The sequence below is a fragment of the Podarcis vaucheri genome, assembly GCF_965113315.1.
Source record: "Podarcis vaucheri genome assembly, chromosome: 5".
NCBI lineage: Eukaryota > Metazoa > Chordata > Lepidosauria > Squamata > Lacertidae > Podarcis > Podarcis vaucheri.
Window position 1 is genome coordinate 71,212,627 of NC_138763.1, and position 27,403 is coordinate 71,240,029.

Sequence of the window (27,403 nt, forward strand, 5' to 3'; positions counted from 1 at the left end):
GTTTGTTTACCAGCATGGAAGCCGGTACATCCATCAGATGATTGGGAATTGTGGCTTTTTTATTATTTTGTGCAAGAAGATTTCTCCACTAAAAGGTGCAGGCAGAATACACTCCATTGGCTGGGGCTGTGTTGTTTCAGTCCTGAAAGCTACCCATAGACAGAACTAAACAGTTGGTGGCAAACATAAATTGCTTTTACTAGTTGTATCCAGTGTTGTAGCTCCACTCATGCACCACCACTCTTCTCCTTTCCCCTGCCACCCCCAACCTTCAAAATTGCTTGAAATGGTTGGGGAAACCTCCTGAGCAGATTTTGGTTCCCATGGGAAGTCCTGTTGAGAAAGCCACCTTTACTATTAAGCATCTGTTTTTTATTTAGTTCTCCTTAGGCCAGTTGGGGTTGGAAGCCTTTCCTCCTCCTACCAGTTTGTATCTTAATTATGTTTTTTGTGTTTGCTGTTTTAGACCATCAAATTCACTCTTCTGAAGTAATATAGTAGCGGTGGGACCAGCTTGAAAAAAGCATTTATTGCTTCTGTTTCTGAGGCCCACGTCTAGGAAATTACGATATTATTTATCACCCCATCAAAGCTCTTTACAATGAAGTAAAAACAAAACTTAAATCTCATAAATGGGCGAAGCAATTGACACTGCTAAAATTGATATTGAAGAGTTCAAAAGTAGAAGGTGCATGATACCTTACAGTAAAAAGGTTTTACTAGGAAAACACATTTAAACCTGTGGTGTCCTTTACAATTCTCATTGGCATTCTATTCAGTTAAAAAGCATTTCAGACAAGTTCATCAGTTGGCCGAGTTCTATTTATGATCCCTTAGCAGCATTATGCTGCTTTTCAGGCTTCACACTTTGGTATCAGGCATGGAGGCAGGGGTAAAGTTCCTGGCAAAAGCCTTTTCTCTCCTCATTGGTTCCCTAAACTTGCCCTGTAGCATCCTGTTCTTGCTCTGTATCTGAACACGTTTGAAGGAGAGAATAAAAAAGCTCCCTTTCTAAACTTGATTCAAGACCCAGTGTTACAGTTTAAAGCAGCAAAGATTGGCCAGCACTCCCTTCTGTTGATCTCCTGGGTCCCAGGAAACGCTGCCAAAACCACTCATCCATCTCACCTCGTATATTCCAGCCAATTGATGTGACTGAATTTTGTGTTACCTGCGAGAGAAAGTGACAGTGAGAACATTTTGGGAGAAATGTTGGAAGTTCATCCTCTCCCTTCCACGGCTCACTAGATTTATTTTTATGGTAGCACCTCCTGTCATCCAAGCCATTTATTCCCCCTAATTCAGTTACGCCTGCTAGAATCGTGGAGCTGGAAGGACCCATCTAGTCTTCCCCGCCATCAAATGCTAAGAGAAAACCATCCTCTTCACTGCCCTCGCAGAGGGAGCCTGTGCAATTGAGGCCACACTTTGTCAAAAGGGCAATAGAAGTATCCCATTGAGTTCTTGTGGAGCTATAAGCCTACGTACCTCTGTCAGGGAAGCCTTGCTTTCCACATGAGGAAGGTTACAGCAACACTTCATCTTAAGAGAAGCAAAAGTAATCAAAGTTGTTTTCATTTTGTGCTGCTAGAGAATGCCTTATTTTTTTCCTCCTTTGGAGCAGGCAAAGTTTGGGGGGAGCCTGAACACGGCATTTAGCCTGATTGTTTTGTGCTGGTTGTGATGAAATTTTCCACAGGAATCATCATTCCACGCATATTTAAGGCTGCAATTTTTTTAAAAAAATAATTTTTATTACATTTTCCATTTAACAATCCAATCCAATCATATTAATTATTCCAAATTATACCAATACATATCATTAAGTCCAGATATTTTGCCAAATTTTAAATTTTTGTTGGGGGTTCCCATGCTTCGAGTTCAGTGAGGGTCCAAACATCTCATATTTCTGTTGCTTTTGGTGTTCACAAGTCCCATCTTCCGATCTGCAATTTTTAAGGTACAAGCCATTAAAGGAAGCAGGACTGATTTACAAGTAAGTACGCATTGCATTGAGCCTCCATGTTTTCTCAAGGTTCTCACAGGCCCCTGGGCCCCCCCCCCCAAAAAGGGGGGGTATGGTGATAATTAAAACACCTTGCATTTTCATTATCCTTTTCGTCTTTGTTCAAGTCCTAGACTGAAAGCAAATTCATTCCCATTGCAGGGCCTGACGTTTGAGGAGGTTGAGAGCTTCTTCACTTTCCTGAAAAACATAAATGATGTGGATACAGCTTTAAGCTTTTATCACATGGCTGGAGCATCTCTTGATAAAGGTATGGAACATTTTAGGCCCCTGATGTTGTATTTTCTTTAAGAGGTAGGCCAGGTATACATGTTCACATCACCGCACCTTCCTTAAATTACAATGTTTGGGATATTTAGTGTACGGAAAACTCATGAAATCATTATTAGATACATATTTTTCAAGGGCTGGCAGAACATTAGCCCTTGCAGGCCACCTAGTCTGATCTACCAGCTCTGCCAACTGGAGGTGACATAGCACTGATGTTCCTTGCTTGTAGAAAAACCTCACATCAGGGAAAGAATTTATATGCAAACCATCTTGTTGCTGTGCTAGTTTGTACATGCCAGGAGCTCTCTTTTAGGCAGGGTAACATTCAAAGAAGAATTGGGGTGAAAAATGAGCTCTTCTTTTGGAATTCAAGGTATTTTATTGTACCAGTACAAAATGCTGATTTTTAAAAAGGTTTTCCCGGATTGGGTTGCATCCAGTGTAGCACTAAAGTTACTTATTCTGCTGACATAATGTTTTGTGCCAGCAGGATGTTGATGTGCAAGAGTGTGTTGCACAATGAGATTCAACTAGCACAACGGCTGAATAGTGGTATCTTGGAAGTCGAATGGAATCTGTTCCAGAAGTCTGTTTGATTTCCAAAACGGTTCGGAAACCAAGGCGCAGCTTCCGATTGGCTGCAGGAAGCTCCTGCAGCCAATTGGAAGCTCCGGAAGTCACAACGGACATTCGGGTTCCAAAGAACGTTCACAAACCAGAACAATCACTTCTGGGTTTGCAGCGTTTGGGACCCAAAAAGTCTTGCAAGTCATTCAAGATCCAAGGTGTGACTGTATTGGATTCCTCTGTTGTGCAGCATTAATTGAAACTCCCCTCTCTAAGCTTTGTTCATGGACAGAGGATGTTGGAGACAGCCACTGCAGTCGAAAGTGGTACACTCTAGGAAGGTCTGTACCACATGAATTGTGTAGTGAGCTGCATGTTTGCACAGTTTGTTATATTGCAGTCCAAGTTAGGGATGTTTTGACAAAGCATGTTGACACTCACCGTAATTTGTAACCTCTTAAATATTTGTAGGGACACGGGTGGCGCTGTGGGTAAAACCTCAGCACCTAGGGCTTGCCGATCGCATGGTCGGCGCTTCAAATCCCCGCGGTGGGGTGAGCTCCCGTCTTCGGTCCCAGCTCCTGCCCACCTAGCAGTTCGAAAGCACCCTTAAGTGCAAATAGATAAATAGGTACCGCTTTCTAGTGGGAAGGTAAATGGCGTTTCCGTGTGCTGCATTGGTGCTGGCTCGCCAGAGCAGCTTCGTCATGCTGGCCACGTGACCCGGAAGTGTCTCCGGACAGCGCTGGCCCCTGGCCTCTTAAGTGAGATGGGCACACAACCCTAGAGTCGGACACGACTGGCCCGTACGGGCAGGGGTACCTTTACCTTTTAAATATTTGTGACTAGCTTATATACCACCCTATACCTGGAGGTTATGAGCTTGTTATGACTTGGGGAGTCCCTTGCTCACATGCTTCTCTCCCAGTGCTCTGTGTGGTCATCACTTGGATTTGCTGGATTCCCATTTGCAGAGGAGGTGCCATTTTTGTTGCAGCACTGGTTACAAAACGTAGAGCGTCCTGATTTCCCATCCAGAACATATTAGCATAGCAAATACAGACAATGTCTGCAACGGAGTTCATGAATAAGTGATTTCATTTGCAGCAGATCAACTTAAATTTCACTGCACAATTTTGTTCTCTGCGCTAAATTATGCTGCAGCGGATTGTCCTAAACTTTCCAAAAGTTGCTACAAGATTTTCAGACTGTGTGAGAGAGAGAACTAGAAACGGAGTGGATATAAATAATATAAAAAAAACAACAGTATTTGCATACTTCATGCTGATGTAAAACATCAATATTTTACACTGTCCCAATTCCGTGTGAGTGTTCCATATTGTCAGTGGATGTGGGCGTAACAGAGAAAAACTGAAGCTTGTGAAGAAGGAAGTTGGATTTGGGTGCAATTTTGCAAAGGCAATATTAATGTTTGATATTCAGGATTCAGGACAGTTAACCTCTGATGGTGATTAATAATATCATTATACAGGCAAGATCTTCTCAGTTTGATGACATGGTACATTTACCTAAGGTTCTAAATGGGATCTCCCAAACAAGTCAGTAGTTCCAATAAATTAAGGAACGGCTATGCTTGCTGTTTCTCGCACAAATACCTAAATAACAAAAGAAGCTAATATCCCACCCCCCAGTAATGTGCTCAATTAGAAATAGATTTTCTGATTATTGAAACAGTACCTTTTATTTGATCATTAAACACAATCTATGTGTGTCATATAAATCATTCTCCCACCCAGCCCCTGAGGTAGCATACTCTGTAATGATGTAGAAATGTTATAAATCAAAATGCGTGGGTGGGAAGTGAGTAGTATAAAGTGCTATTGCCTGCTCCCCATTTCCGTCCTTGAACCATAACTGACATTTGCCACCACCATTGGGGGGGGGGGGTACTGTAGGAATGGGATGATGTGTGAGTCTAGTTTTTTAAACCTTCAAGGTATAATTTCTATCAGCGGAATAGCAACCATTCAGAAAGCTTCATCCATCAAAATACTTTTGGTAATCCATGGGGTTTGGCAAGTACAGTACTAAATCTATGGAACGACCTTTTCTTCCAAGACCTACAGTTCTGAATAAAAGGGTCACATGTTGAAGGGTGAAACATACCTAAATTATTTTGAGAGATTCTTTCCTATTGCAAAACCACCAAACTGCTCGTTAAATTCTACCACCCACCTCCTTTCAGCAAAAGCACGGGTTTGTATAAAGGGGGAAGGCTGCCAACATACATGCTTTTTTTCACCCCTCAAACTACCCATACAGAACAGATTTTCCCTGTTTTTGTTTTTTGTTTAAGAAGCAGCATGGGGTTTCTATGGAAGCAGCTGTCCAGAATGAAACTCAGGTGCTGAGCTTCCCAGCAAAATTCAAATGCTGCTGCTTGCCTGTAGCCTTTTTATTTTTATTTATTTTTTTAATATTTTTTTGCTATGATATGCTTTATGGGAGGGCCCATCTTAAATGCAACCCATTTTTATGTAAAATATATGCACATTAAAAAAAAATTTTTTGAATTATGCCTTGCAATCTATTTCTCTTTTTCTTACATTAAGCTATCCACCCCACTTTATTTGAGAGAACACCCAACAAGCTGGATGAACGATCCTCAGAAATTAAAAAAAAAGTGTTGGTTGCTGGGATCTCTAGCTTGATTTAGCCCTTTAAAAATGTTTTGTGCGTTAGAATTGTAATATAAGCATTGTTAGTAAGCAAATCCCCCCAAATATATATATATATAAATTGTGACTCTGCTTTGAAAACAAATGCTATGGTGCACAAGTCTAAGGAAAGCAGGTATCCAGCCAGTTTCCCATTCTGTGTCGGTATTATGCTTTGCGTTTTTAATGATGCTGCATTGATTCATTGCACCCAAGACCCACTGAGAGTTGATTCCGTTGTGCTAAAGTGCAGCCTCCTATGTGGAAGTTGAGAAATAGTTCCAACTGGGAAGACTGCTATTTCAAGGAAGGGCTATTAGGAATGAACTCAGCAAGGGAAGGGGAACCTGGAAATCGTAACATTCACTGCTGCTGTATTTTGGTTCCTGGCAAATTACAGTGGTGCCTCGCAAGACGAAAATAATCCGTTCTGCAAGTCTCTTCGTCTAGCGGTTTTTTCATCTTGCGAAGCAACCCTATTAGCGGCTTAGCGGATTAGCGCTATTAGCGGTTTAGCGGCTATTAAAGGCTTAGTGGCTAAAAGGCTATTAGCGGCTTAGCGGCTTAGAAAAAGGGGGGAGCAAAAAAAATTGCAGGACTTGCAAGACGTTTTCGTCTTGCGAAGCAAGCCCATAGGGAAATTCGTCTTGTGAAGCGCATCAAAAAACGGAAAACCCTTTCGTCTAGCGGGTTTTTCGTCTTGCGAGGCATTCGTCTTGCGGGGCACCACTCTATATGAAAGTGCATTGTATTGAATCAGGTTAGGGTGGAGGTGTGGGACCTGCAGCCCTCTGGGGGTTGTGGTACTCCAACCCCCATCAGCCCCAGCCATCATGGCCTCTGGGCAGAGGGGATAGGGTTGTAGTGGCTGTTCCCCATCCCTGGACTAGACCCATCTAACCAGAACTAGCAGTAGCTCTCGGAAGTCTCAGTTCTTAGCCTTTTCTAGTCCAGCTCCAGGACCTTTAAATGGAGATGTCTCTGTTCTTTGTGGGATTGTTGATCTGCATGGATATGTCAGGAGAAGCCTTGAAGGTCCTTCAGTTTCCAGCAGACCCTGCAATAGTCTCCAGCAGCCATTTGACCCAACAGTAAGCAAAGTCTGAGGAAGAGAAATATGTGATGAGAACCAGCTGGCCAAAGCACTGCAAAGCTTTGACTCTTGGGAAGACGACTGCATTCAGAAGCACAATATCTAGTTAAGTGTTCAGTCAGTTACGGAGCTCTTTGGGCTCTGTGCAGCCATTATACTCCAAGCCACAAGGAGAAACACCCTGGGTTCAATGTCACATTCCTGCTGTTTCTGTCCTCTTGACCAGAATTGGGGGGGGGGGCAGAATAACTGAAATTAGGGTTCTTCCAAGTCCACGACTGCACACGGTGTGCACAAATGTATTCTAGAACATAGCCCACTGTTGTCTCTGTTCATAAATGCAGCGCTCAGTGGAGACCAATTATTGTTGCCATCTATCTTGTTGTGCTTAGCTCTTTGGAGAAGCCCGTCTCATAATTGGCATTGATTGATGCTTTTCTTCTTGGGGGGAGGCTGGCGGCACCCTGTGGAGGAATATTTTTGCCACAATTGCAGGATACAGGCAGCGCATAGTGAGATCTCTTTTGTCTTTAGCTCTAGTGAACATAGAATTATAGTCATGACCCATCAAGAGCTGACAGGACAATTTAACAAGTCTGCTGGAAAACATTAATGCAATTCTAGTCATAACTCATGTTCTCACAGTTCTTTTAGAGAGGAAAATGTAAGGTTTGGATTGAAGCTTCAGGGGGAAATCAAGGAATGCTGGCAATATGGAGAGATTGATGGGCAAAACCCTTGTCAGTAATGCGTTTAACATACTAATCAGTGACCTTGAAGGAGCTTCTTGCTAATTAATTTTTTTCTTGGGAAACTGAAAATTATCTCTGCTGGTAAGAATTCCTCATTTTGTTCCCCACCCTGGAGTCAATTAGCATGGTTGAAAAAGAGGAGGACAAAGCTATATTTACCTCAGGTCTTTTGAAAAAAGATCAGCTGTAACTTTCTAATAATAATAATAATAATAATAATAATAATAATAATGTATTTATACCCTGCCCATCTGGTTGGGTTTCCCCAGCCACTCTGGGTGGCTCCCAAAATAATAATAATAATAATAATAATAATAATAATAATAATGCAACAAAACATCAAACATTAAAAACTTCCTGAAACAGTGCTATCTTCAGATGTCTTCTAAAAGTCAGATAGTTGATTATTACCTTGACATCTGATGGGAGGGTATTCCACAGGGCGGAATACATTTATGTTAACTTTGCACAATCACATGCTATGGCTCAGCCAAAACTACTGGAACCACTTTTGGCAGAGAGTGAAAGTAAGGTGTTCCTGTTTTTTTTGCTTCTTTTTGGCAGATAATATTTTCAGTCCTGCCTTATCAAAAAAAGCAGCATTTGATATGGAAATTGCACAAAATTGAACATAAATTCGACTCAAGGACTTTTTATCCTCATAATAAATATCTTTGTTAGTGTAAGAAGGGATTATTTGCCCAAGGCTGTCTAGGACCTATATAGATGCATTACTTAACAATAGGGTTTTTTATGAAATATTTTGAATTCCTAAATCATTGTTAGGGATGGGTTGCAAACCAGAATGTTAACCCATAGTTTGGAGCAGGTTTGCAAATCATGGCTAAAGCAGTTTCTCTGCCTCCTTAGTCTCTCTGCTTGCAAGGTGACAAGCAAGCCTCACTGGTGGGAATGGTACTGTAAGCCACTCTTAGATCTGAAAATGTCACACAGGAAGGATGACTATATGTTACTGGGCTGGAGAAAGTAATAGCATTGCCAATTCATTCCCAGGGCATGCCACTACTACTCCCTGACCCTGAGCGATAAAGCCTAAATGTGATCAGCAGCTTTTACATTTTGCAGTTTTTGATGATAAAAGCATAAGATCTAACTAGAATCTTCTAGGGCCCTTTGATATGTGGAGAACTGTGCATACAGTGGATTTGAAGCACTAGCTTCAAAGAGACAATAAGAATTTGAAGGCAGTGTGTGTCGATTCTCAGCGCTTGCTGATGTAAAATAAGCTGCTACACATGTTGACAAATGTTTTAGTCAGTGATGGAAGGTAAGTTCTAAAAATACAGGCTTTAGAAATAGCTTAAGATTCAAGCTGGCTTTGATATTAAAAGATCGATGCTGTACTTAGGAAACCTTGAATGTGAACATGTTTGTTTTATGAGGGAACCTCCTCTAGAGAAACTTGATTTTGTTTCATAAATCCTGAAAGCCCATCTGTCTGTCTCCCTTGAATGTTATCTTTGCCATCAAGAACGTTGCATGATTTAGTGAGCATGCACAAAGAGAAGAATCAAATTGCTGAGGGATTCATTATTGCTGTTCAGGAAAAAATAAAATAACAAATCTTTCAGAAGAGCATAAATAGACTGGGTAAGAAAATGGGCAAAAAAATATATATCTGCATTTGAATGAAACTTGGGAAAGGCTGGAAGGATTTATATGAGCCTTAGAGCTAAGCTGAGAAGTGCATCAATTAATAAATATCAAAAGCAAGCAAAGGTAATACTCTGTTGTTGGATTAGGAAGACAGGCAGTTATAATTGACTAAGGTAAGAGTTCTAATTAAAGCTATAAAAACTATGACCGTGAAAAGCAAATAGGCTCACATTGGCTAAAGGCAAGGATAAATCAGGCAGCATATACAACATTTGAGGAGGGAAAATGAAACCGCAGCAGAACAAGTGTGGGTAATAATTACTGAAATTTTATTTCTATACCAAATAATGTACAGCTTGATTGTATGGTATTGAGTTAACTTAACATTGCATGGCACAAATGTGGGCAAGTCATGGTAGCCCAAGTGACCTTCTGTCCTTGGGAAATGGGAAAGAATGGTTCAGAGTCCTAAAAGTTCTCCTGACCTCTGAATAGAAGTGTTTTGCTGTCTCAGCATTGCACGAGCACTGAGGCAGCCGTGGCACTTTGATGTCTTAGGATGTGGCCCATTGGGTTCTCCCTCTGTGCCCTTCCAAAACTCTTGTCCTATATAATTGTACTCCCTGAATATTGGCAGAGCAGCCCTAATGATGATGCTCCAGCTCAGCAACACAAGCTTGGCTCCTCAGGCAGAGGACGGAGCCGATCATATTAATGGGGGAGACGCTATGAAGGACGACCAAATTAGAGATAAGTTTGCACTTGCTTTTCACTAAGTTGGTGTCTTAACTCAGGCAACTACACTGGGTAATAAGCAGCAAGCGATGGGTCAAAGGAAAACGTATATTATATAGCAAGAGCCATTGTTCTGTCCTCCAGGACTTCTTGGGCTGAAGTCCTGCTGAGCTGAGGTGGTTGACGCCTAAGTTTTATGAACCATCCTGTGTCTGGTGATGAAGAAGAGCTAAAGTGGCAGTGGGAAAGCTGTGCTCCTCCAAATGTTGTTGGCCTACAACTCCCACCATCCCTCACCATTAGCTAAGGCTGGCTGCGGCTCATGGGAATCCAACAACATCTGAAGGCCCACAATTTCCCTAACTCCTGACCTAAAGTTATCCAAAAGTGATTTTAATGTGGTATATTATATCACATATGTTGACAGAAGTATACAGTTTAACATCTGAATTTTCACTCTGTTGATCTTTGGGTTGTTTGAAGTATAATCTGTTTCTGAATGAAGTCTGAACATACTTTTGTTGAGGCCTTTCTCAGGTATTGTAGGCACTGATATGTCCCACCGCCACTTGCTTAGTTGAGCTTTGTTTTGTATCTTACTTGATAATAAGAGTTCAGACAGAATAGTTGATTAAAGATGTTTGCACCCAGAATATCTGGGCTAATCTCTTCCCTCTGTATGTAAGTCATGCTTCGTAAAATGTTTGAATAAAGTGAGCAGTCTCAGGGGACGAGGGAGAGGATATGAAATTCTGTTCAAGCATTCAGAAATGTTATACAGAACTGCACAAAATGCATTGGGTAACTGATTGTTTTCTGTTATACAAATGTCCCTTTTAACCACCCAAATAGCTTTTTGTGGCCAGGAGATTCATTAACCTCTTTTTAGAGTAGGCTGAAATCATCATTCAGGCTTTTTGGAGTTATTTCAATCAGTTTCAACACACACCTCCTCCCTTTGGGTGTGTGTCTGTCTGTAAAGAAAAATGGTCCAGAATATATCACCTTTGACATAACTAGAAAGGGTTTTGCTTCAAAAGCAATAACATGGAAATGCTCCAAGGGCTGCTGCCTCCACTCTTTATTTCAACATTAAATTTCGTTGCTGGTTTTGTTTGTCCACTAGAGACCTTAGAATGTGTTTGTTTTTTGACCAGCAGAAAACTGGGCCTACTAAAACATCCTTCATAATTCCTCAGGCCCTGGGTGCTTTTGCAGATGGTTTCTCATTTCCATCTCTCTCCACCACACCTCCCCACCCTCATAATGGAACACACTTAATTGGCAAAGGATTGGATACCCCACACATCTTTCTGGGTTGCTCCAGCCACTCTGGGCAGCTTCCAACATATATTAAAACATCAAACTTTTTTTAAAAAAACAACAACAAAACTTCCCTATACAGGATTGCCTTCAGATGGCTCGGGGGTTGGATGACTCCATACCCTCCAATGTTTCTCCAATGAAAATGGGGACATTATAAGGAAAAATGGGACATTCCGATATCAAATCAGATATCAGATTATACTTCAGATATTTTCCAGGGACGTCCCTGGAAAAGAGGGACACTTTGAGGGTCTGGTAATATACAATATCAGTTTAGGTCCTCTGCAACTCTTGCAACGCCTGTGTTCATTTGCAGCTAGGATAATTTTGCTAAACCTAAGCTTGGTTCTGAATTTTCCCACAGATATCTAGATCCTTTCCAACAGATCCTGGCCATCTTTTCTTTTTTTACAAGCTCCGCAATAAATACCTAGATAGATCAGAAGTTACTGCCACCAGCTCACGTTAAGGATGCAATAACCATCCGGATATCTTAAGTTAAGCATATGTTCATATAAGCCCTCCAAATGTCCAAATAGGTATCCAGGCAAAATTGATGTCTACATGAAATATGGTCAGTGTAGCCAGGGCAGTGAGGTCCTTAGATCATTGTGTGATAGATGGTACCAGAATCTCTTTGTAGGCAAAATTGCACGTGCCCAATTTAGCCCCAAGTCTCCTGCTTTGGCGTTTTGCAGTCGGCAGATCTGAAAACGTTCTGCAGTTACTGTAGCCATATCAATGCTGATGCTGCCTTTGCCACAAGCAAAGGAAAGCTGTAAACTGCAAACACTTGGCCTAGCGAACAGCAAGCTCCATGCTTGTTAATGCCTTTGAGGACGTGCCCCAGATTGGCTCACCTGGAATGCTGGCTTCTGTTTGAAGATCTCGAAGAAAGCTCATTAGCATGGGTTAGTTGAAAACATGTTAGCTTTTAATTAATTATAAAAGCCTTCATGTGAACAAAAGCTTAATAGCTCTTCCCAGGGCAGCCTAGCAAGAGCATTCAGCGAACACAGTGACCCAGTTTGCAGGACTCTCTTGTAATTTTTATTAACCTTCTGCAAAATCTGCAGTAGCCAGAGCACATACGGTTTTTCTATTTGCTGCTGACCTGGTTGTAACTCCGCAGGAGTGTGAATTTAAATCACTTTGGAAGAGTGTGGGAAAGGACGAGGAAGGAAGGATCAGCAGGAGCAAGGCTGACCCCCCAGGCCAAGAGGAAAAGGCCACTTATGCTGCTTTTTGTCTGTAGTTATGCAGACAGAACAAAATGCTGTGCTAAATAGAACTGGGCAATATATTGATAAAATATCTGAAACCAGTATGACGTTCAGATTGTGATACCGGTTTCAGACCATTTTAGCTGGCTATAAATTGCACAAGCTCAAATTGCCTTCAGATGCCTGCCTGCACCTTTGAGGAAGCCCCATGCTCCTCCAGCTTGAATGAGCCAGAAGGGTATGGGAGCTTGCTCAGATGAGAGGCAGAAGGTTTCCCACCCCCAGCTGAGCAGTTGAACGACGCCCCCCCTAAGGGGGGAAATAAGCAGCAGCCAAGATACATTCCAGCGTCAGAAGTTGTGATATAGCAGCATATCGCTGTATTTAGCTACTGATATATCACAATGTTGAAAACCAGATATCGCCCAGCCCTAGTTTCAAAGGAAAAGTTTACAATAGCTGAGGAAGGATTGTGAAGTGCTTTAGGTGATGGATAAGGCCTACTTGTTTATTTACTCCATTTATATCCTACCTTTCCTTTAAGGAGGTAAAGGCAGTATAATCGCCAGTTGCCCTTCATCGATTTTAGGCTAGCAACTACCGTATTTTTTGCACCATAACACTCACTTTTTTCCTCCTAGAAAGTAAGGGGAAATGTCTGTGTGTGTTATGGAGGAAATGCCTACGGGTGGCATGCCTACGGATTTTCCTCCTCTAAAAACTATGTGCGTGTTATGGTTGGGTGCGTGTTATAGAGCGAAAAATACAGTACCTTGTGGAGTAGGCTGAGAGTGAGTGGCTGGTCCAGGGTCACCTAGTGAGCCTCATGGCTAAGTGGAATTTGAACCTTGATCTTCTTCCTGCCCCTAGTCTGGCACTCTTAGCTACTACACCGCACTAGCACTGTTGTGTACATGGGTATAAATGCACATTGCATTTTATAGATTGAGCTATATTGTAGATTTGATAGGATCCCCAAAACCACGAGTTTCATTCTGTGAGCCCAGCAGGGTTCAGGCTTGTTTTTCTGCCTTATTTATGCTACATGACAAACCCCTTCAAAACTGAGGAGTTTTGAGTACAGTTTGTTTTTTTAAAATTTTATTAAAGATTTTCTTGTTTTACAGAAGTAAGTGTAATGCCTCGTATTTTTTCCATGTAACATTTTTACAAATCCGTTTCATTAGTTGAGACATTAGGGGGAGAAGAAGAAGGAAAAAAAGGGGGGAGGGAGGGAAGTTGGGTGGGAGTGGGGTTGGGTGGCGATGTTTCTATTATGCTTAATTTATGTAGGGTTTGGTGTCAGCGTTGCTTGTGCTGTTCACTTGTGTTCCTTTGGTGGTGAGAGAGGTTGGGGTTGGCCTAGGGTGTGGTTGTTTGTTTGTGATTGGCTGTGGTGATCTTTGTTTTCGTGACATGGAAGTCAGCTGCTCAAAGAAAAAGGTCAGTCCTATATGGCAGTAAAAGCCCATCGCTCTTTAGATCATGGCCAAAATGTACCAGTTAATTTATTGCTTCCTGACGCTAGATCACAAATTGACTGGTATGCATATGGGCTGCTTTAAATAACACATCAGTAACCCAAAATGCATGTCCTAGACATCGCTAGCTGGTACAGAGGATACTTGCAAAATGTGGAGCTTGAAAGCCATCCCAAGAGGAGTGGTCACAAGTCTCTGGCAAAGTGATTATCTGTGAATAGAGGATCATCAACAACATTATGCAGAGGTGTGCTTGCCCCATCTGTTTTGTGTCATCTTGGGTCTCAGATTCATTAGGCTTCAGGACAGTAACAAACTGCTTTTGTTCATTACTCCAGAGGCACTTTGGAAAGGAGGATCGGAGCATAAAGAACACCAACACCTTCACTGTTTCTGTCTGTTGTTGGCATGTCCTTATCAACTTAAATGGGAAGGTGAAACCTGACTAACACTCAGGACTATGAGGCAATATATGCAGAAACCCTGGGATTAATCTGCTCTGACTACCTTATAAATGTAGGGAGGAGAAACCAACTTGGCTGCCCTAATTTATGATTCATGGGTGTTTAAGGTGCGTACAAATGTTCTGTGTCACAATAGGCAATTGCGGAGCCCTCTTTCTAGGGCTGAATTGCCTTCATCCGGTGCATCCATTAGCTTGAATTACAGTTCATTATAAAGTCAAATGCCTTGCATCTACCCAAGTGTGGTTTGTGCCTAGGGGAGCATTGGAATGAAAGACATGTTTTCAGATAGGTCAAGTGTGCATGCTTTATAATTTTTAATAGCTTAAAACACTGGCAAGCTGTAAATGGACTTGGCGTTTCCTCTTGACGTATCTATACTTGTTTTTGCCTTGAAAGCTCGAGTGATGCAGCATAATTTACCATGTGTCTCCTTGTGAGTGTTGGTTACACATAATGAGGTTTCCCTGCTGTTCACTTGGCAAAAGACTGATTCAGAATTGTTTAGCCCAATTGAGCTAGAATTTCTGCAGAAATTGCTTGGAAATTAAGCTCCCCCCTCCTTCCTCCTTCACAGAATATGTTTTGTCATACACCCTGCCCACTCCTGAGCATTCACAAATACATCAGTGCATGATACAGAGCCTGTAAAATGCAAGAAGCACCCAATGGAGTTTCTTCTTTGTCTGCGATTGTACATAAAGGGGCCTAAGGGGTGGAAGATTTAAAGCAGGAATACTCTTATTTCTCTGAAGGTCAAAAACAAACAGATCACAGTGCAGCAAGTAAAGCACAGTTATGAATGCCTCTTGGGTTTTACTGCTTTTTATGTAGGGAATAAAAACCATAGGAAGCTGTTTTTATCCCAGAATGGCCGCTCACCCTTCTCAGGTGAGCCCCGGTTGCTGACCTTGGCCCTCTCCACCGTCCTCACCAACAGAAGCCTACATGTTTGCCAGCCGTTTGGGGAGCAGAAATATGGGGTGGGATTCCCCACCAGAAAGTCAAAATTAAATGGGCCAATCAGAGGCCCCACTGCAGGGGCAGTACCTTGCCGCCTGACTGGGCATTGGCTGTGGGCCATGCCCAGGCAGGCGGCAACGCATCTAGTCTAATTTTCCCATTCGGAGTGGCAGAAGTCTTTCCCATCATTTGATGAACAGGCCTTTTCACAGCTAGAGGATAACAGGGCTTGAACCTGAGACCTTTATTACACAAAGGGTGTGATCTGCCACCAAGTTGTTTTTCCTTTCATTGCTCCCAACAGAAGTGCCACCTGGCTTGCCATTTTCTGAGTCACGTTAATGTTCAGAGGATCGTGTAAAGTTGTTTTTTTAATCAGGACTGCATCTTGCCTTGTCTTTGAAATACGCAGACACGTGCCCTAAAGATGTTTGAGAAAGTAGTGTGTTAAGTGTGCAGCACATGTTGAAGAAGAAGCTGCAACCTCCAGAGTTTTGTGTCCCTCCATCTCTTACCTGTACAAAGTAGAAAAGGTGTGCCATAGAGGTTGCATCTTGTTTTACCTTTAAACAGGGCTGTGATGTAATGGTGGTACATTTGTGGGTGTAAAAGAGGGGCACAGACCCCCAGGGTCACACACACTGGTTATACAACTGCCTTGGTTTTGAAAAGGACCAAAGGGTTGGGTGGCTGTGGTAGTAAAGCATGATGTTCAGTTTTTTCATGTGTCTGTGTTTTAATTGCTTTTGCTGAGAAAGGTAAAAGTGCTATTAAACATTTTAAAAGGAAGTTGCAATTCAGTATGCTCACTCTGCATGTTTTGCTGCAATTTGGGTGAGGCTCCATCTATATGTAGATGAGACCAAACTCTCTATCTCCAGTTGGCAATGGTTGTATAATTTTGTCGATTCTACATGTCTAGTCTCGCTACGTATATGATTCCAGTGAATGTGAATCTAGACCAGATGTAAACAAACAAGCAGGGATGGCTAACCTTTGGGGCTCCAGATACTGGTGGACTACAACTCCCATCACCCCCATTCAGCATGGCCAGTGGTCGTGGGAGTTGTAGTCCTACGAACATTTGGAGGACCACAGATTTCCCAACCCTGCAATAAAAGTTAGAAACCCTGCGATGCTGAGTGGCTTACCTGGAGGACGCAGCAGGAGAGGAATTGCAAATGAATTAGCTCATTGACCCTGAAAACGGGACGCAGATAAAACCACCAATGTGCCTGTGAGACGAGTTATTTTTCTTCGGCGGCTGTGCTTTTAAGCATGAGTGTTGATGCTCTTGGCAGCTCTGGAGTTTCCATTATGCTAATCAGCAAGTTGCCAACCAAGGGAGCCCTTCTTCAGGTTATTAAGCTCATGGAAGAAATTGGCCTGCTTTCCTCCACTGAAGATGAAGAAACCAAAGGGGGCTAGGTCATGGCTGGCACTGCAGGGTTTTGCTTTTCGTCGTGATGAAATCTGCTGAGAAACAGCATTTCTGCTGCTGGCCTCACGTCCTCCTTAGCACAGGTGTGGGTCGAAGGAAACTAATGAGAGCAATCATAGATAGGAGAGCAAAAGGAGAAGGTGGGTAGAAAAGGGCGAAGGGAGAGAATTGGCATTTCTGAAGAGATTGTCCTAGAGATTATGTGACAGTGGATCTTTTCCATTGTTATAAGAAACTAGTTTTAGTTTCTGTAATCAACTTGGGGTTGAGCTTTCCAACTGAGCTGCCCCATATACAGCCAGTCCATGGCGTGGTACTTCCTCCTCCTCTCTCTCCATGGCCTCCTTGTAGGAATCAACAGGGATGGGGAAGGGAACAAAAATAAACTTAGTTGGCTCTGCCTTTCGTTAGTTCTGGCTGTGCCTACTGCAGGTATCCCTGCTTTTTCTGCCTTACCAGTCCCAATCTTCATCAGTCATCACTGCCCAGGATTTTAAATATGCCTGGCTCAGTCTCCCCTCTCCATTCCTTCCCCTGGGCAACAAGGGTGAAGAGATGTGACAGCAGGGCTGGGGCCAACAGCTGCAGGCTCCTCACTTGATATTAATCATATGAGAGAATAATGCCTGAATAGGGCTATATAGATGACAGCAGTGTGGATAACAAGTAGCTGCCGGAGTGGTTGAAGAGGCAAGTTTCATCCTAGATATGCTATCTTGCTTTTTTGGATGCCTGTTTTTAATCAGTGACATGTGAAATCTTTAATGAATCTCAATATTTGTCATAAATGCATTCCATTTATTGCGGGCAAATTTGTTTGTCAACATGTCTTTGGGCATCTTGGCTCTCCAGTTATCACTAATGCTTCACATAGCAAACATTATGAAACCTGTTTGTTGCGTGCTCTCATTTCCTTGGGGATCACTTCTGTTTTCCCTGAATGGGGTCCAGTAAGAACTGAGTGGGCTTCACTTCTCATTTCTCGTTTTCTTTAGCATCCCATGGATGTTTTGGGGCAGAATTCTCTCCGCTAGAATTTCAAAGAGGAAGCCAGGCAACCCAACTTCAGATGGGTTTGTGTGTGTGTGAACAATAAATACTAGAGTATGACTAAGTTCAACTCAAGCCTGTTGAAATGAATGTAATTTCAGTAGGTCTACTCTGAGTAGAAGTAACATTGGACAAAACCCTTTGAGAGGCGTATATTCACTGATCATTAATTAGGATTTTTCATTTTCTCCCTCTCCTTGACCCATAGTTTCATCTAGCTTGTCTTGATTATGGTATATTGCTTAATCTATGGTCACTACGGGCGCGGGTGGCACTTTGGGTTAAACCACTGAGCCTAGGACTTGCCGATCAGAAGGTCGGCAGTTCGAATCCCCACGACGGGGTGAGCTCCCGTTACTCACTCCCTGCTCCTGCCAACCTAGCAGTTCAAAAGCACGTCAAAGTGCAAGTAGATAAATAGGTACCGCTCTGGCAGGAAGGTAAACGGCGTTTCCGTGCGCTGCTCCGGTTCACCAGAAGCAGCTTAGTCATGCTGGCCACATGACCTGGAAGCTGTACGCCGGCTCCCTCGGCCAATAAAGCGAGATGAGCGCTGCAACCCCAGAGTTGGTCACGACTGGACCTAATGGTCAGGGGTCCCTTTACCTTTACCTATGGTCACTACATGTTTAAAAAGTTGTTAGGGGCAGGGTCTGGGCTGTGAATGTGTTAACACAGGGTGCAGCCCACCAAGATTTCCTCTTGTGCGGGGACCATTCCCACCCATTCAGTTAGGCTACCTGACAGGGCAAAGATTCCCAGCGAGCTTTGTGCTTCTGGGAGCAAGCTGTCAATGCTCTGCTGAACATGTTGGCAGCCGGGGAGTGGATTGCCTGCATATTTCTGAGATTTCGAAGCTCTATGCATTGCCTTTGCTGGACCCTCCTAGCGCTCTTCTGATTTCTCCACTGCCGTGTCCAATGGATTGTAATGAAATGCCCATCAGCAGGACAGGCAGGCTGCCTCTGCTGTGATTGACTTCAGCACTGCAGTTAGATGAGAAATTACATGCTGGTTTCAACACATTTTCCAACTACCAATTGTATTGGGTATGAAGAGGACTCGTCCCTTCAGGCAAAGTCGGGGTTGGGGGACAGAAAATCCTGTCCGCTGTCATTAGCAGTAAGACAACTAGAGACATCAATAGGGTCAGGTGGCGTTCCTCCCATCGCCTCTGCCTTATTGCCATCTGATTTTCATTTTGTTCTCATTAATCTTTCAGACACTATGCAGCAGGTAGCCAAGACTGTGGCGAAAGTGGAGCTGTCAGACCACGTGTGCGATGTGGTGTTTGCCCTCTTTGACTGTGACGGTGAGTGCTTTTGAATTTTAAACGCAGCCCCTTCCCCTTCTCTTTCTTTCACGTTGGGGGCTAGCAGTTAGTCCTCTTGGTCTAAGACCCAAGCTCAGCCATAAAGCTCACAGGCAGGTGGCTTAAGGGCAGTCGTCATCTTTCACCCTCTTCTGAAAGGTGTCACAAGGAGGTCGGGAAGAGAAAATGGGTGTGACAGGAGAGAGCCATGTATGCTGCCTTGAGCTCCCTGGGGGAAAAGATGGGATAGAATTATAATAAATAGTAATATTTTGGTAGCTTTTGTTTTCAATTGTAAAAACACAGGGGGCAGTCATGGATGCTTTGGTTGAAATTCCTTCATTGCGGGGTGTTGGCCTCTTGGAGTCCCTTCCAACTCTATGATTTGCTCATAGTTGACCTATAAAAATTAACAGGCAAGACTAAGTTTTATTATTTATTCACTTAATATTTATTTATTTATCATATTTATATCCTACCTTCCCTCCAAGGAGCTCAAGGTGGCATCCACACTCCCCCCCCCTCCCATTTTGTCCTCACAGCATCCCTGTGAGGCAGCTTAGGCTGAGTTGCTGTGACTGGTCCAAGGTCACCCAGTAAACTTCGTGGCTGAGTGGTGCCCCAGGTCCCACCAGGTGTTTCACTCCTACAGTAGGTGCGTTCTTAAGCAATGGATGCTCACTCACAAAGGAGCCGTAGAGGCTTCTTCATTAGGGCGAATGGGACTCTGCCCCACCAACCTTATCCCGCCCTCAGCCAACCCCCACCTGCCTCCTTCCTTCCTTCCTTCCTTCCTTCCTTCCTTCCTTCCTTACAATTAGTCCAGAGGGTGACGCTGGCTGTCAGGTTTCTCAGTCTCCATGTTGCCCTTTGTCAGGGGTGCTTTCCTTCCAAGGAATGCACACAGCAGGGAGCTAACTCTCTATTGTCCAAAATAACACAGTCATTTCTACAGCTCTGGAGACCTACACTCACTAATCTAGCATCTAGGCAGCTCTTCCCAGTGCACTCTCTATGGAGCAGCTGCAGCAGCTGGGGGCCACTCCCCCTCCACCAGTTTATGTACCTTCCCCCAACAGGCTGCGCACACATAGCTGGAAGCTGCAGCTGCATGGAAGCTTGCCTCTGTTCTTCCTACTTCAGGAAGACAGTGGTGCATGGGAGAACGGGGAAGCATCTGGCCTTCACTTCCATGGCCTGCCTCTTCCTCCAGCTTTGAAGCTTCCCCTGCCTCCGACTCTTGCCTCCTGGCTGGTACAGTTCCCCACAAATCACTGGCCCCCTCTCCCAAGTCAGACTCCAGACTCCCTTCCCCCGGTGCGCACTCATCAATGTCCTGCCAGTCCCTGACATCCTTGTAAAACTCAGCAGGGAGGAGAATGGGAGCAAAACTAGAAGGAGCTTTCTACTGTTGGTCCCTCTGCCTTCTCCATCAGTCCCTGTATGCACTAGCCATTACTAAAAAGGAGGCTTATGGGACCTTCGAGGAAGATATCCAGGAGGTTCTGGGCAATTTCCTATAGCTTATTAGAAGTCGGGACATATGTTTGCCTAGGTCCATCAGTGTCCATTAGGCATAATAGTTGACAATGCCAAAAGGTAGTATACTATGGACCGGGACAAATGAGGTGGCTGCAGCCATCTTGCTTAGTTTGAGAGTTTGCCAGGGATCACTCGTCTGACCATGTTGGGTTAGGCGATGTACCTTTAACCTGATCCAGCAATGACAGTTTTTATATTTTTCTTTGGCTTCTGAATCCGGAGCTATTTCTTACTTCTGTTTGTAAGCCGGAGAAGGTATGCTGAGGGCAAGGGGGTGGAAGATCCTTTTGAGAGGATCATCCTTTGAAAGAGAGATGTAGCCTTAGCTTCCCTGTGACAGAAGCTGAAATCATCAAGAAAGGTCTGGGATTCCCAGTACAAATAGAATAAACGGATTATGTTGAAACTAGCTTGAGAGGAGGACTGAGTGAGCAGTAAAGGTTTTAAGAGATGCTGCAGAAGGTGATTTGAAAGTTGATCCTAAAGGGCTGAGCTTCTTTGAATGGTCTCCAAAATGCTCCTTTCCATCATGCCTTCCTTGACTTATGTGCAGAGTGAGCAAGGGGACCGTTTGCTGCTAAGAAATAATTTGGAAGAGACAGAAACTCTCTTAGGTGAGACTCCAGGTGATAAGCAAAAGGCACCAGGATTAGAGCTGGCACAAATTGTCTCTTCTTTCCTTGTCAAGAGATCTGGGGGAAGCAAACATGCCTGCAAAAGTGATAGGAAATTGGAGTGGGATTTCAAAGGCAGTGGAGCAGTCAAAGGCAATGCATAATGTGTCTTGTCTTGTTGGTGACATTCCCTTCTCAGAATGAGAAATATTGACTCTTCCCCATTACAATCTTCAGCAAGTAAACCTTAAATTCCCAGCCCTGGAGATGACTGAAATTAACACATGCTGCCCGTTGTATCCCTCCTGCTAAAGCTTCTGCACTTTCCCATCTTCCATTTTAATAAACTGTCACCATTGTTGTGTTGGCACTTTTCATTTGAAAGCTCTCCTGCAGACTCCTGTTTTCAACTTGTTTGTTCTTGCATGTCCAAGAGGCAGCGCTGCATAGCATGCATTTACATAGGTGCTGTAGGAAGAAGAAAATTACAATTTCATAAAGAGCCCACGGTTTCATTGTGTGTGTGTTGCCTTTAATCCCAACTCCCAGTAATTGCTTTTTAAAGGTTTTATCTCAGTTATGAAAAGGACTGCTTGCACTGAACTAAATAATTGTTTTTGTTTAGAAAGTTCAGCTTTAAGGAGTTCTATAGAGGCAGGGATTTTCAGAAAGGAATGGCAATAGGGATGCCTGTTTTGTATGTTAAGAATTATCATTCCCTCCCAAAATACCCTTGTATATTAGCCTTGCCCTGTTCTGAAGCAGGCAGCGTTCCCATTGTGGTTGAGGACTAGGGAAATGCTGCCTAGATCTAAGCAGGCAATCAACTTACAAACAAGGCATTAACAATCTGCGGAACTCTGTCCAAGACAAGAATTCTAGCCTTGTTCAAACAGGTCAAGTGTAATGTAATATACATGCAAGATGATGCTTCCTCGTATTACTGTGCCTGGTTTAATCACCTCCAACACCTTTCCTTGGCTTAGCATCCTTTTCTGTGTTTCTGCTTGCAATGTTTGGAAGGCTAAAGAACTCAAAGATCATCTTCTCTCACTCTTCTTTCATCTTTCTCTCCTCTTCCCCAAGCTTTGGAAATAACACCCCTTAACTTAATTTTAGACTGCCTTCCCAGTCACATTTTGGTCTTAAGGTGGAAGAACATTATTTCCAGCCATTCCAGTGTTCAAATAAAAGCCTAGGAAGAACTGAAAGGTAAAGGCACCCCTGACCATTAGGTCCAGTCGTGACCAACTCTGGGGTTGCAGCGCTCATCTCGCTTTATTGGCCGAGGGAGACGGCATACAGCTTCCGGGTCATGGGGCCAGCATGACTAAGCCGCTTCTGGCAAACCAGAGCAGCACATGGAAACACAGTTTACCTTCCCGCCGGAGCAGTACCTATTTATCTACTTGCACTTTGATGTGCTTTTGAACTGCTAGGTTGGCAGGAGCAGGGACCGAGCAGTGGAAGCTCACCCCGTCACAGGGATTCAAACCGCCGACCTCCTGATCTGTAAGCCCTAGGCTCTGTGATTTAGACCACAGTGCCACCTGCTTACACAAAAGGAATTTCAGATATAAAAACTTGCCTGATACTGGCTGTGTAGAAACCCACCTGGGCCATAATACCATAGGAAAGGTTTTTCTGCTCCCATGCTGCACCCGAAATAAGGGTGTACCTTTTCCTTTGTACTGTGAGTACACACGTCTTGGGGAAACTGTCAGAGCATGGCCCAATGGTCTCGATAGCAGGTCTGCCAAACCCTCCAATCAAGGTGTGTGGGATTTGGTTTACTGATTCATTCTGCTGAAATTATCATTGTTACTTTATTATTATTTATTAAATTTGTATACCACCCTTCATCCAAAGATCACAGGGCAGCTCTCAACAAAAAAATACAAAATGAGAATACGCAATATATAATAAAAACAATAACAAACCTTCCACAAACACATTTAAAAGGACATAAGCACCAGACTGGCAATGGAAAGATGCTTACCTGAGGATATACATTGATCTGCACTGCTAACAGAGTTTATATCTGGCTAAGATAGCAGAGCAGCACTAAGTTACAGGCTCAGTGAACCAGGTCTGTCTGTAAAAACAAATAACTGGACTTGTCCAAAAAGGCTGCAGAAACTGTTAACTTCTGGTGGGCAGTAAATGCTACAATAGATGTGCCAATGTGTGGCCCAGCATGCTGTCTTTTGAAAAGCCATAAACTGAATCATACTCGTACAAGAGTAGAAGTTATTTTCAAACTTGTTATTGGACACACAGAGAGAGGAGCACAGAGCTAGCAAAACTCATTCCCATTTCCCCGCACCTTTCATGTGGCAACTCCTTTTCATAATACGTGAAAAAGGCTTATGTTGTGAGTGTTTGGGGGTAATCCCTTGCTCTGTGGAGAGTTAAGATGGAGACATAGGTGAGTTAAGTTACTGGCAAGTTCAGCCTAGTCAGAAATGACATCTTCACTTCTGAATGGAGTTAGAAAATGAGGAAGAGGAGAGTAAATTGGCCATGGCTTCTGATACAGTAATTACCTGCTTAATTGCCTGCAGTAGGGGCAGTGAGCTATATAAGCTTTCAAAAACTTCATTCCACCTTAACTGCTGTGTGGAATAACATCTTTTCCATGTCTATAGGGAATTGCCTTGATTAAAGTGCCTGTGAAATCTGAATTCTTTGTAGTTTTTAAAGGGTTGGAGTCTCCTTGAATCACCTTGTGACACCTGTATCTCATACGTCTACCTATATCATGGTCTCTGGGCTACGGCTTGAGATAAGAGAATTGGAGTTTTCTTCTGTTGCTCTTCTAAATAGACATTCCCTCCTTTTTCTCTCTCTTTCGCCTGTGGTTTACAAGAACGGCACATTTACACAACAGCCGAAAAGTGTCATCTAAGAGAATAAAGACACAAACTAACAGGAAAATCCATCTTTTTAGCCCAGAAGGTCAAGGCAACAAGGTGAAGACAGCACAGGCAGCTTTCCTGAGTCAAAATGAAATTTCTGCTAGTGTTCAAATCTTTCAGTGCACATTTAACCTCCATTGTAATCCAGGAAGGCTTGAACGGGCTACACCCACCCTGTGGCTTGTTCAAACATCACAAATAAGATGTGCAATTAAATTCATGTTAAAGTGTGATAAATGGCTGGTACTAATGAGTGTCAGTGGGCTCCTTCAGACAACCTCTTTATTGAGCATTCATCCTGATTTCCTTAAACAAAGCACACACAGAGAATATCATGTCCATTCTCTGTCAAGCACTTGTTCTCCCTTTCTTATCTTTTCCTATCTTCATCTCGTTTGTGCAATGCTTAGGGAAGCTGCTTACACCCTGGGCCTAAAACCTGAAAACATACACTATTTATATGCATCAGCAGAAATCTGGAATGCCTTAGAGGAGCATGCTTAACCTTTCAAAACAATCACATTGAGACTTTTAGCATGGAAAATAGGAAAGCTAAGTTAATTACGGGATATACAAGTAAAAGAGTTCCTAGTTCTGTTTAACTAAGTTGGAGGTGCAAAGCAACCGTGCTTGGTCATTGATCTCAGCAGAGAGAGACAAGGTGTCTCCTTTCTCATGGTGGGATGAAGAAGAAGGAGAGGAGAGGAGCAGGAAGTGAGGTCAGCAAACCTAAGAGGCATCAACATCAGAAGGAAGTTCATCACAGGTTAGGTCAAAGAGAGTCTAGGAAGCTTGGAGGTTCCCCTCTCTCTGTCTACCTTTTCTCCATGCAAACCCCATCAGCCATAAAGCAAGCTGAGTTGCATCACAGTTGAATCCAACAAGAGTATTCATTCTGATTCAGTTGCAGGGAGACCATATGACCATTTGTCCTCATTTGTTTGCGCTGTGTTTATACTTCTCCTGCTAATCATGCATTTGCCTCTCGCTTTCCTAACTGCAAAATAAATAAACAAACAAATAAATAAATAAATAAATTCATGTTGTTGTTCTTAAAGTGGATTTATTGCACTAAGGTGAGAGAGCGCTTTAATCCACTTCAGTTCTGCAAACCTAAATTTTCCAGTATGTGTGCTTGAATCCGTCTCACAGTCTGGAGCCAACCAATGTAGGTGAGCCGTAAAGTAATTCTACTCTCAGAGCTCTTAGGATCCAAACTGCAGCAGTCTGATTGGTCCTAGAACAATAGGATCCAAATTGCAGCAGTTTGGATCCTATTCAACCCAGTACATAACACCTGGTGCCTTCTGAGGTTTTTGGAGCATTTTTAAAAATTGTCTTAACTGATTTTCCCCACCCCTCTTCTAACAGGGAATGGAGAGCTAAGCAACAAGGAGTTTGTTGCCATTATGAAGCAGAGACTTATGAGGGGCTTGGAGAAGCCCAAAGACATGGGGTTTACACGTCTCATGAGGGCCATGTGGAAATGTGCTCAGGAGACGGCGTGGGATTTCGCCATGCCCAAGCAGTAGCCACGGACCAGGAGAAATGGTCCAGATGCAACACAGATGTGAGGATCACGAATGCTGCTGTGCTGCCTCTGCCGGATAAGTGGCGTCGTCACATTCGGTGTTCTGTGGACAAAGGCCTCCTCCCATGGAATGACAGCATTCCTTCCGTTGCTGCACTGAAAAACAAACTCTGGCAAAGACTGTTAACAACGGCAACTTTTCCTTTAAAAAGACCTAAGCAGAAATGCGAGCGCACTCTGCCTTCAGCGTTTATCTCGACCGCTTTGCCCCCTCCCCACCCTCTCCCACCATGCATCCGCACAGTTTCCATATTTTCCTTTTCATTTTAATCTCTCAGGACGGAAACTAAGCAGACCACCGGAAAAATTAGCTTTGGATATTGCAGCTTCTTTCTCTCTTTCCCGAACAAACTCCTGCATTCCAGCAAAACAGCTTAGCAAGGATGCTTCAAAGCAGCAGCAACAATACTGCTTGCATCAGCAGCGGCTAGAATTTTAAGTACTGCTGGGGCAAGAAATGCCCATCAGATTGACTCAACACTTCATCTTGTCCTGATCCTGAAGCTGTTTTGAAATTGTGGGGCTTTTTATTAAAGAGAACGTGGAGGAAGGGGACTATAACCTGACATATATGATAAATGTCAAAGCTGGCACTATTATTTTCGGTGCCCATGAGTTCCAAGGCAAAATGTGCCCAGGGAAGGGTGGAGAAGGGGAGGGATTGCTACGGTAGGCCTGTTTCTGCATCCATATTTGCCTTTTGTCAGCATCCTCTACAGGAGAAGAGTATGGAAGCTCAAGAGTAGGACAGCCCTTGTTCAATTTTCTTTTAAATGCTCAAAGGCTTGGCTAAGCATTTATGGCTTCTTCACAATCCTTTCGTCCCGACTTGTACATGCACTCCAATGTATAAGCCTCACTTTATAATCTCCCCCCCCCACTTTTAAAATGAGAGCGTTTGCTCATCGTGAATTGTTCCCCCCCCCATATAGTTTTAAAGCTGCTTTTTTACAGAGTTCTCGAATGCTTGTAAAATATTACTTTAATTATAATGGTTCCCAACAAACAGCCAGGCTTTCCTATGTCATCTTTCTCTTTCCGGGAAGCTTTGTGAATTTAACCAGGTTTGACTTTCCATCAGCAGCCAATCTATAAAATACAGTTGCCTTGCTGCCAGATGCAAAAAGAGAGGAGGGCTATTTCAGGCAGCTGGCGGCTCTCTGGGCTCATCAGCCAACAGCCCTATTTTCATGAGCAAGATGGAAGATGATGAGCTTTCCTATGCGAGGAACCCTGGAATACTAAAAGCCTTGCCTCCTGTTTCCGCATTTAGCCTTTGTATCACCACTCATCAAAAATTTGCAGAACTGAAGATCCAGCCAGAATTGCTGGTGGAATGGGCTTATAAACTCAGAAGCCGTTTCTGCATTGGTTGGTTTGCTTCTTCCTTTATAGGCAGAACTTGTCTCCTTAATTTAAAGCAGCAGTTCATACTATCAATTTAACATTGAATACTAGTCGGTGATCTCAAGGCTTTCATTCGTCTTTGTGATCTACGCCTTCCTGCCCACTGTATTAACTTGTCTGTCACTCTTCCACTTATTTGAAAGGCTGGCAAGGCTCAAAGGCCTGCTCCATGATTGCCTATTTAGCTGTGTGAAAAAAGGTGTTTCAGCCTGTATAAACTCACACGTTGCTATCAAGCTTTGCTAAGAAGCTCTTGGAACCCATTGCCAGGGCACTGGTAAGTGCTGCAAGAAAGCTGTCCTTGAGAAAATAGCCCGTTTGTCTGAAAGCCGG

The 27,403-nt window shown here is 43.3% G+C and overlaps 1 protein-coding gene across 1 annotated transcript in view; it reads left to right on the top strand.

The window, feature by feature from the left end:
- The window catches only part of MICU1 (mitochondrial calcium uptake 1), a 145,229-nt gene extending 118,558 nt beyond the window's left edge, over window positions 1-26,671 (top strand). The window contains exons 10-12 of the mRNA XM_082222101.1: window positions 2,168-2,276; window positions 18,909-18,998; window positions 25,444-26,671. Of these exons, the coding sequence (XP_082078227.1) occupies window positions 2,168-2,276; window positions 18,909-18,998; window positions 25,444-25,604 (360 nt within the window). The 3' untranslated portion in view covers window positions 25,605-26,671. The remainder of the gene's footprint in view (window positions 1-2,167; window positions 2,277-18,908; window positions 18,999-25,443) is intronic.
- Window positions 26,672-27,403: the final 732 nt, after the last annotated feature.